Genomic DNA, 10,928 nt, shown 5'->3' with positions numbered 1-10,928 from the left:
GTATTTTGTATTCCATTCCATTTAAAACTCAAATAATGAACAGCACCCACCTCCTTTGGGATGATTGAGCAATTACGTTCCTCCTCCTCAATGATACCAATTTTCAAAAGCAACACCGTCATAACACGTTCGTTGGTGTCCAATTAGATGGCCTGCTATCTTTCTCACAGCCTCCTTAGAGGGCATATTGTCAAGATGATGTACTGTTATAATATGTGGTGACATATATAATAGACCTTAATTCATGTTGACATTAAATAAATAGAAAGGGAAAATACAAACAAGTTTGTCATGGCGTGTGAAGAAATGTTTTTTTGTGTACCCTCAAGTTCCTGTAGCAAACGTTTACATGTTCTTTGTTGACACTTGAGACAATATTTGTGAATGCAAATTCCATTTCCACCAGTCTTGAGTAGGTCGTTTGTAGAGGAGCTTTGAAAACAATTTGGAGGGTAGATAATGTGGGGGGTGGGGGCGGGGGAGATAAGGTGGAGGAGTTGGTCTCCAGTTTGTTGATGAGACACTCATGTTTGGTTTATAAATTGCTGCACCAGGAACAAAACTGACAGTGTTGACATAATGGCTTCTGAGGCCATTCAGGTTAAAAAAAAAAAAAAAAAATTGTTTAATTCATATCGTCAAACGACATCCATCTAGAAACATGGATTTGAGCATGCAGTGATCTTAAATAATTATATTAAGATGCTAACATGCTGTACAAAATCATGATTAAAAACATAGAAAGTAACATTCATTCTAGGAAGCATATTATGTGAATAATTGGAAATTCTTCTCAAGTTGTTATTTAATTCTTGTGAGCGGAATATGTAAAATACACTAATAAAAACGTCACATTTTGGGCAATCGGCCCTTGACGTTGGGTCATAAACTTGGACAATAAGCGCTAACCATCTACGTAACCCAAGAAGGCATGTACAGAACACACAGTAAACTTGATAGAAGCTATAGTGATCAAATAATACATTCACCTTGCGCGCATAAAAGAAAGAAGAAATAACGGCAGCAATCCAAGCACACAGCTTCAAACAGGACTCCAACATAATTGTAGCAATGTGAAATATCAATATGATATAATCTCGTGTAATTCACAATTGTGTAAAACTTTATTCAATCCCCCAGATTTCTAAGGACAAGCAAATGACTTTGGTGTTGTGTAACGCTACCAACTAGATAAGAAGCAACATATATTTTAATACAGTGGCCACCAAAAAAAGCTTCTGTGTTCTTGTTATTCACAGTGATGTGTTGGTTTGAGTTGCTGTAAAGGGAGAAAAGTAGCCCAAAAATTTACAGTTTAGATGACAACAATAGGAAAACGATCTGAGCTTTTTTGTAAAAGCAGAATAATAAAGCAATACATCAATCTTTTGGCAAGCGGTGCTACAGCTTGGCCAAGAGTATGAAAACTGTTAATCGGTTGAGAATGTCAAGAATGCACATTCCAGTTTGGGAGCGGGTCCCCTCCCCAGTGGGCCCACATGTGCGCCAATGATGGAAGAGAGGCCTGCTCATGTTTTGTTTTTTTTTCCCTCTCAAAAATCTGGAAAGCCGAAAGGATAAAAACAAGTGTCTCTCAGAGGACGCGTCCTTGTTGTTTTGGTGGTCTGCTCTTCTTCATTTGTTTATATCGAGCAGGCGTGGGACAGAAAGCGCTCAAGGCAGTTTCACCACCACCACGCAAGCACCTGCCCTGCCAACGTTTAGCGGGACCTCCTGCAGAACGAAAAACAGGTTAACATGCAGTTACTCATTTGAGGATTTTAAATCGTCCCACTATGCCTCGATCTTGATGACAAAGGTATTTGTAAACCACAGCTAAAAGACAAACGAACAAACAGTCATTTGATTTGCATCAGTATGGAATAGAATTCTACTTTTCTTTCAAATCCCAGAATTGTTGGTAGACAGCTTGGTGTGACTATTGTTCTGGCTATGAGATGGATATGAATTGTTCAACACAGTACCTCGGTCCAGTCATTGTTCTGCGCATCGTATGACTCAACGGTGTTCAGGTAGGATTGCCCATCATATCCGCCCACGGCGTACAGCCTATCACCCAGCATGCAAACGCCTACTGCGTCCCGAGGAACACTGAGAGACGACACGGTAGTCCACGTGTCCGTCTTGGGGTCATACCTGAAATTAGTCAAACATGGGTTTTATTCATAAGACATTTACTTAAGAGAAGTGAAATAGTATGCTGACCAATGCACCATTAAGTGTGCAACTTTTCAAAAGTGTGCATGCATGAATAATAGCATAAGATCTTTGTCTAATGCAGTCATTCTCAAAGTGTGGCAGAAGGACCACGAGTGAGATGACGGTTCCCTCTGGTCGAGCGCAAATCAATCACTCAATCGAATGTTCAAACTGTGCATCATGTTCCACTGGATTTCACCTTTTTTTTTTTGATCAATCCAATAAAGTACAATAGTTACGTACAGATGACTTGTATACATCAAATACAGTGTTTGACAATAAACTGTTTGTATCAGCAAGATACTCTATTCCAGCGTGTACCTGCTGCGACGACTGAATCATTTTCGTCATGACTATTGTTATCCAGCAACCCCTCTAGTATGTATATATGTCATGTTTGGGATTTTACTGGAAAAATACATATACAATACGGTACAGGCTGCTGAATAAAAAATAAAATGATGTGGAAAACAATTGTAAATAGCACCGCCACCTTATCCATATCTATATTTATATTGCACTTAATTGAACGGTGTACATTGAAACTGTAACATTTATTTTGTGAATGCGAACACTTTGCTTTTCTTCTTTCTTCTTTCTACCCAATCTTGCTGCTGTAGACTGTAAATATGATCAATTGGTTACACTGCAAACATTTGATCCATAAAACTGTTATTACAAGAACTTCATCTTTTAATTACCTTCCCAATCTGTGGAAACCACTCAAGCATTTGATTATAATTAATGATCAAGATGATTTTTGGATTTTTAAAGGGAAGTCATTACGTGAAAAAAGAACAATAATAATAATGGAAAACAGGCTTACATGCCAAACTAGTTTGACATGGAGCAAGCCAAATTAATAATTTAAAACTGCTCAATTTTTAGGTGCCATGTGCCAGTCAACAAAAACTGGACTGATATTGAAAATGTACCCTGATTCTGTTCACACCTTAATTCATTTCAGCCCTACAACTCCGTTTTGGATAGATCCCACAAGCACACATGTATTTTTTTTCAACCCATTAATGTATTCTTTTTTTTAAAAACATCAAATTTTGTATACATACTGTAAATATTATCAAACATCAGAGTTTGCACATTTTTGTAAGAGCAACTGAGCATGGAATTACTGCCAGTACAGTTCTGTCACGTACATGTCTACGGTAACCACCAGATGGTGGTAGACAACTTGAAATAAATGAAATGATGGAAAACATGACCCCCGAGAGCATCAGTGTGGTGAAACAAATTATCTTTTGTTCCAGTATGAAACTCATCAGTGTCCACACCCATGAGTGAATTCCTCGCGCACACTTGGAGCAAATCCAAAATGTGTGTGTGTAACATTCCTTTGTGCATGTTCTCCAGAGGAAAATAATTTCTCCCACCTTTCAACACAATCTGAGAGTTGGGAGCAGTGGTTGGAGGCCGGGGCGTCGTGTCCGCCCACAGCATACAGGAAGTTGTTGTACGTGGCCACACCCACACCCCCTCGCCTCTTGGCCATCCGGCCGCACCTGCTCCACTTGTTGGTGTGAGGATCGAAGCTCTCCATTGACCTCAGACATGAGCTGCCATCCCGGCCACCTACTGCAAACAATCTGGGAATTTCAAAGAATAATGTCGCCATGATCTCAAAATACTGAAAAAGAAATTGGAGAATTGTAGTTTACTTTATCACACAATAATTTGAGCCATTTTTTGTGGTTGTTGTTTTTTTTTTTTTTATCTTGCACTCACCAAATACAGTGCTCCATATATTTTTTAAAAAACTACAACTAATATTGAAACCAATAAAAAAAACTACCGGTAAGCACAAACATATTTTTAAAAACCAACAAACTTGCTCTAAATGTTCAGCGCTTTGTATAGAGCGGTGGTTGTTTTGAAGTGCTCTACAAATACAGTTGAGTTGAGTGAAATCTACTGACCTAACTGAATTTTAAAAAAAAAGTCTCAACAAAATAAAGACGAACTGTACTGAAAAATCCAAAAGTATGACCCCATTTCCCACAGTGCTCTTCATTTCATAGCATTTCACTTGGCTGCACTGCATTATCCAATCAGAGTTCAGCCTCTCTGCTGCCATGTCAATATAATCTGTCTGGGGCCTTGGGAATAAATAGAGCTGGCCCATGGTACTTCAACTATATTAGCAATGGGCCTGTTTCTAAAAACCAGTCAGATTTCAAATTTGTCTAATATAACATAAGCATGTTTCCGTCCTTTAATTGATTTGTCAGAGCAAGTCGAGTTCACCTGGCAAAGCGTGGCTATCTCAATCTGAAAACAATACATTTAACAATCAGCATCTCTGGGAAGTATGATGTTTAGGTTTTTGGTGTTTTTATCGTATTACCGGTACTTGATATAGATTCTCAAGTGTTCCAGATAATCTACTGGACACTGTTTTTTTTTTTTGTTGTTGTTTTTTTTTTTAGGATCATATTGATGGAGTTTCGATAGGGCGCTGATACCACGAAAAGTGGCAGGAATGATTCAAATCAGCTGTGCCACTGTTAAGAAGCAGCATTTATTGAGTGTGTTTCCTGCTGGAATCATCACGAGTGCCTTAAGAGGGGGGAGCTCACATGCCCAGCAGCAAGACAGTAGAGCCTTGGAAAAACACTTCCTTGTCTTTTTTTGACCTACATTCAGAGATAACATCGCATTCACTTTTACACAACATCATGGGACACAGCAGCAGCCTTGTTGTTGTTTTTTAACTAATTTGTTGCGGCGGCTTTTTTAATATGTCACACAGTTTTGCAACTACTGCACACACACATTCCTATTACCTGAGAGTAGACTACACTGTAAACCAGCTTCAGTCAGTCACTGTTAGACAATACAGTACTTGTTAGCTTTTGTCATGGTTTAATAAACAATGGCATGGCTAATTCCTCACAAATGAGACTTTCTGCTGACACAACTCATGCGCACGATACCCTCGAAGTGTAATATAGAAAAAACGTACTTGGGCCTATTTACTCGCAGTGTATAGAAACAAGTTTGTAAATATGTTTGTGATTTAAAACAATGAGACCAAGATAAATCATTTCAACACTTTACGCTCCATTACTGCGGTTTATAACCTGTACAACTCCATTGAAAACAAATTGCCAACAATATGTCAAATTAATGTATCGTTGGAATCAAGACTGAACTTTTTAAGCTGCGCCATAAATAATTTACGAGCTGTGTTCCAGTCCTCACAGTGTGGTATTTTTGTTTTCTTTACTTTTTTGGGGCGGGGGGGGGGTCAGGTCCCCCCCCCCCCCCGCCCCTTCATGTTTTCCATCAATTTTGTCCCAAGGTTCGAAACAAGGCAGCAGATGGTCAGGAAGTTTTTTTCCTGATATATTGCATCAATCAGCATTTTGCCATGCACCGGCTGCTAGCAAGGGTCACAAAAGGCCTAGCAACTTACTTCCCATTGAGAGCGGTGACTCCCATGGTGCTTCGTGGTGTCGACATACTGGCAACATAGTTCCACTGTCGGGCCTGTGGGTCCCAGCGCTCCACTGTGTTGAGATAGCTCCAACCATCATGACCCCCTACAGCATACATGGGGCCCTCCAGCACAGCAATGCCTGCACATAGTGAGCCAAAACAGATATGCTAGGGTTAAAGATCTGCGCATGATAACATGCAAGTACCTCATGCTTGCATAACTGACTTCCACCAGATTGCAAACTTGTATAATGTCTACATTTATCACTGCGTCCGTCCAATATGTTTGGTATTTGATTCATATTGGATACATACAAATATGTTGTAAATTGCATCCAGTATGAATGTTCCTTAAGGCTAAAGAAATGATGAAACTAATTTCAAACAATGCTTAGCACAGGCTATAAAAATAATGATATCGATTATGTCATGGCCCTTTGGGAAAGGGCCGAGGCACATTTGTAACATGAAGTCATTGGAGCGCCTGCTAAAATCACAACGATTCAGACTAGCACTTACACTTTCCTTCTTACTACTACTGCCCCTCTTATTATTTCTATAATTGCCATGAATATCACAATCAGCGCAATTGCAATTAATTACATCAATGCTAGCTTTACTTCTCCCACGACATTACAAACTCTTAAATTACTGCTACAACCGCAAATATAATCCAAACATTTGATTGCGTAGCAGCAACTCTCATGGCAGTGACGCTTGCTTGCACATAAAATCAACCGTAAAGCACAAAGGAAGCCTGAACAACACATCAATTGTGAACCACAGCCGGGCAAATCTTTTAAAACAGGAAGACAATGAAACAGCCTTGTTTTTCTTCGGGCCCCAAATCACATAGGAAGTCTGTTTGACAACAGCACACAACAACTTTCTGTATTAGAGTTCAGTAGTGAGAGTTGAATGATTTTGTGGGAACCAGAGGACAATGCTGAGGTCGGAAATTCCGTCAGAGGCAATTCTGAGGGGGCGAATCGCTCAGGATTCATGGTGGTTTCGAAAATCAAAATAAGCAGTTTTTCTCGTCTCAACCGTAGACGCTGTGGGGACATCGGGAAACACACGGCGCAAATATATTTCGACTCCAAATAAGCGTGGCACAATCAGAGCAGGCAGATATTTGGCCTGAACGCAACATCAAAGAAACACCCAGGCGAGCTTTGACAAGATCTCAATGTTCTGTTACGCAGACCTCTTTCAACTGTGAATCAAAATGCTTCTGATATGAGATTTGTCGGGCGGGGAGCATTGAGGAAGAGCAGGGACAGCTTTGCCCACCGTGCTTTGATCGGGGAAAGAGAAAATATCAAAGGTGGATCTCAAAAGATATGTGTAATTTCAGGTTCACAGCATGCCAGCAGTTAGGAGCTTACATCCAGAAAATATCCTGCATTGCAGTCAAACGTTGTTGCCTGCCTGTACAAACCCACGACATGAAAACTGAGTGTTTATTATGAAATGCAATGTTTAGTCTTTGTCCACTGAAACGTCATGCTGATAGACAAAGTACCAAAAAAGGAAATGAACTCAATTAAAACCTCACAGTTTACCGCCACACACCCAAATGAGTTCATTGGAGACACAATGTGAAGTTAACCAATTTCGCCTAATGTGTGCAAATAATTTTACAAATACAAACCCGAACTGCAATGGCATTGGTGAAGTGTAAAACGGAGAGAAAAACAATTACTTGAATCATTTTCAACCTGCATTCAACTGAATTCACCCAAAAAGATGGTTGATGTTCACACAGACAAAATTTCTAATCCCTATATTACGGTATTATTTTTTTTTTGTTGAGAGACATATAAAATCTCTTTTTTGTATTTGATAGCTTTAACACACTGAAAAAAAATGTTTGAAACAGGCGAACAGGTTAATTAGAAACAGATGATTGGGTATAAAAGGAGCAACCCCAAAAGGCTCTGATGTTCACAAGCAACGATGAGATGTGGATCACCACGTCAACAAGTGTGGAAAAACATAGCCTAACAGAACAACACTTCTAAAAGCACAGTTTCAAGTAAATTGAGACAAGGTCATTGATTTTGTTTTATTCATACTATTTTTTCTTTTTTTTTGGAAATGGGGGGCCTTGGATCAATCAAGGTTGGTCAATAAAGCGATTTGATGGATGGATAGAGTGAGGCAGCGAGAAAGAGAGAGTCTCCACTTACCAAGTCCATGTCGGGGTGTTGACATGGGAGGCATGGTGGACCACACTTGGTTGACTGGATTGTAACACTCCACCATGTTGGAGGTCTTGAGCCCATCTCTTCCACCGACCACATACAACTTGTTGTCTATCACGGCCACACCAAACTGCAGCCGGCGTCCGTTCATAACTTTAAGTGGAACCCAGGTGTTGGTGCGCAGGTCATACTTCTCAATGGTGGTTGAACCTAAAAGGCAGAAATCCCAGTGTGAGTTGATTGCTTTGCGACTGTTTGCGTGCGTTTCTGGTGTCAATGGATCACAGCGCACCTTTGGTAGCATCCATCCCTCCGACGGCATAAAGTGCCCCCACTGTGGACTTTCTAGGTTTGGTTCTTGGGCTCTGAAACATGGGACGGCGCTCAGGCAGAAGATGGTACTTCATGGCCTCCATCAACAGTTTCTGGCACTCCAGATCATCAGAGAACATTTTGTTGTTTTCCAGGTCAGCAATAAGCTGCAGTTCAAGAAATTAAGAACAAACATTCACTGAATTTGAAGCCACACATTTGCTGTCGCCACAATCAAGGAGAAAAAAAAATCAAATATTAGCTGCAATAAAGCATTAGTAGTATTGTTGATCTGAAAAGTATGGATTTTTGCATAAATATAATTTACCATCATTAAAACGCATTTTCCTGTTTTGCCTTAATATGTAATAATAAATGCTACGGAGTGCAAATGCCCATCGATTCCTACGCCCGTTTGCCAATTTTTTGGACCGGTCTCCGCCGAGCTTGCCTGGCCAACACAGCAGTCCTGTCTTTAAGATGTGCCTTGTGAAGTGACAGTCTGGTGGTTGAAAGTTGATCTGAACCTTGCAAGCCGGGGTCTGACATCAAGCATTTCGTGAACCATCTTATAGTTGCCCTCACAAAATAAAGCCAACAACTCTCAAACAGGGTCTGAGAAAATCAGGGAGAACAAATGGCTTTTTTCAACAGGATTTAAAATGTTTAGTGATCCCACTTCCATTATTGATACTGAATATTATCATGATTGCTGTTTGCAGCGGTCGAACTGCGCTGCATCATATTTCCAATATTTGGACGTTATTTTTCCAAGAGAACCATTGTTGGATGGAATTTGTAGGAGTCATGCATTGGATTTTTATTCAACTGTACCTAATGTTAGGTTTTCATTTAGAAACATTCTTAATCCAAGACATGCTACAACGATAACATTGTTGGGCTTTACAGAAACCCATCCACAGAAAAAAAAAAAATGACAGCATTCTCATATGGCAGTAAGGAAGAAGACACGATGTGTGACCTGTGCCGGAAGAAGAGGCAGGCGAATATAAGACAGAAGCATTCCGAGGTCCTCTTGTCGATGCTGGACGTCGTATCTCACCCACATCATCAGGGCCTGAAAGATGGTCTCCTCATCAGGCACGTTGATGTCATCACTGGACAGCAGCTTCACTATCTCATCCGTGGGGAGCAGAAAAAACTCCTGGTTCTGAATGACCTCCAGAAAGTTTTCCTGGTTAAAGAGACGCCAAGGGGGCAGATAATCATCAGTCATTAGACCACAACTTCTCCTGATGCATGGGACTGTGTGTCTAGTTTTATTGCTGCGGCAAAAGAGAGCAACGGCATGAGAGCTCAGAAAGGAGCGTGAGGGCTTCTCCAGTCTTCTTCAGAGCTGATAACGGCAATGACTTATGTTCCGTTGCTTCAAATTCCAAAGGCGTAGATTTAAGTGTCACTTGTTAAGTAAAATGATGGAGGCCGCAAGCAGACCGAGCTGAAAACATCTCCTTCGAAACTCTTCATCAGCTTCGAAAGCACTTTTTCCTGCTGATCATACTGTACATGACACCATTAGTCTTTTATTAGCCTTTCTTTTAATGAGCAACAGAAGAGACCCTGCATTATCATCACACCGCTGCAACTTTTTTGGTGTGGAAGCTCTTCTTGATTGCCCTCCTAAAGATTGATCTTCCTTTCACTCGCCTGCAGCCCGGGCCATGTTACAACCCTGCACGTCAACCTTTTTCAAGGACACTATCTCCGGGCACTTCCATTAGAGATGATGAGAGATACACCCGCCCCTGTATTATCTTATCACCACGTGTGAGTCTAGCCAGGAGGACTAAACATGTTTTCTTTGTGAACAAAGCATTCATTCTTAAAATGCCTCAGTGCTCACTCTTGATCATCAACGTCCAGATTACAGCGTGTTGCTCGGCTCCTTTACCAGAGCAGGATTTGAAAACTAAATACTACAAGCCCTAATGAAAAGCGGGCTGCGCATTGATCAGCTGTGGTTACACTTGATGGAGAGGCTCTTTGGCGTTGCTTTCGGACCAGTAAGTTGTAATTACCAGACTGACAGGAAGATTGAAAGCTAAACAGTGTTTGTTTCATAATGATCTGAAAGGAGGTGATTTCACACGCTTGCAAACTCACTGGTGGGTAAAACAAGAGCAGCGGGAGAGGATAGGCATTGATTCAAGCCCCGCATAAGAGGAATATGATCTAGTTTCTGTGACAATACATACATCGACCAGAGTTGGAGCTTGTTTTGTTTTTCCACTTAGATGCTTTACACATTACTGCGTAAAAGTAATGTACACCGAAGCTCCACTGGCTTTCTCATCGTAATGACCCTTTTCCATTTTGAAGTAGTACATAGTAGGAGCTGGATTGGTTAAAAAAAATAAGAACAATCTTATATTTTAGCATTGGTCTGCGTAATGGTGTTGATGGCATAATTTTTGTGCTTTCATTAGAATTTTTATTTTCATTCTTTGTTAACCGAGAAGTAGCCTGCAAACTAGGAAACGCAAATGTGATGTTTTTACACAGTATCGCATACTGTATGTAAATTCTAGGGTGTTTATTTGTCTTTATTTCTGTGATGAACAATAGGAGGGAGTGGATGGGGTGGGGATCAATAAGTTAATTTATTAGCTGTAATTTTAAAATATAATTTTATTGAGTTGAGAGAATCTATTTCTGAATATTGTGAACTCCTGTTTAAAATGATTACTTGTGCTTTGAGCTAACTAATGTTTT

General features: G+C 40.3%; 1 protein-coding gene across 1 annotated transcript in view; it reads right to left on the bottom strand.

Moving 5' to 3' along the window:
* Positions 1 to 787: 787 nt before the first annotated feature.
* klhl4 (kelch-like family member 4) overlaps positions 788 to 10,928 on the bottom strand; it is a 32,461-nt gene continuing 22,320 nt past the window's right edge. The window contains exons 5-11 of the mRNA XM_086136907.1: positions 9,178 to 9,390; positions 8,176 to 8,362; positions 7,869 to 8,093; positions 5,654 to 5,816; positions 3,612 to 3,824; positions 1,986 to 2,157; positions 788 to 1,734 (exon numbers count right to left, since the gene is read on the bottom strand). Coding sequence (XP_085993033.1) covers positions 1,675 to 1,734; positions 1,986 to 2,157; positions 3,612 to 3,824; positions 5,654 to 5,816; positions 7,869 to 8,093; positions 8,176 to 8,362; positions 9,178 to 9,390 — 1,233 coding nt within the window. The 3' untranslated portion in view covers positions 788 to 1,674. The remainder of the gene's footprint in view (positions 1,735 to 1,985; positions 2,158 to 3,611; positions 3,825 to 5,653; positions 5,817 to 7,868; positions 8,094 to 8,175; positions 8,363 to 9,177; positions 9,391 to 10,928) is intronic.

This window comes from Hippocampus guttulatus, chromosome 2 (genome assembly GCF_054856545.1).
Source record: "Hippocampus guttulatus isolate MCC_2025c chromosome 2, RoL_Hgut_1.0, whole genome shotgun sequence".
In the NCBI taxonomy this organism is placed as follows: Eukaryota; Metazoa; Chordata; class Actinopteri; order Syngnathiformes; family Syngnathidae; genus Hippocampus; species Hippocampus guttulatus.
This window is presented reverse-complemented; position numbering and strand designations above follow the sequence as displayed.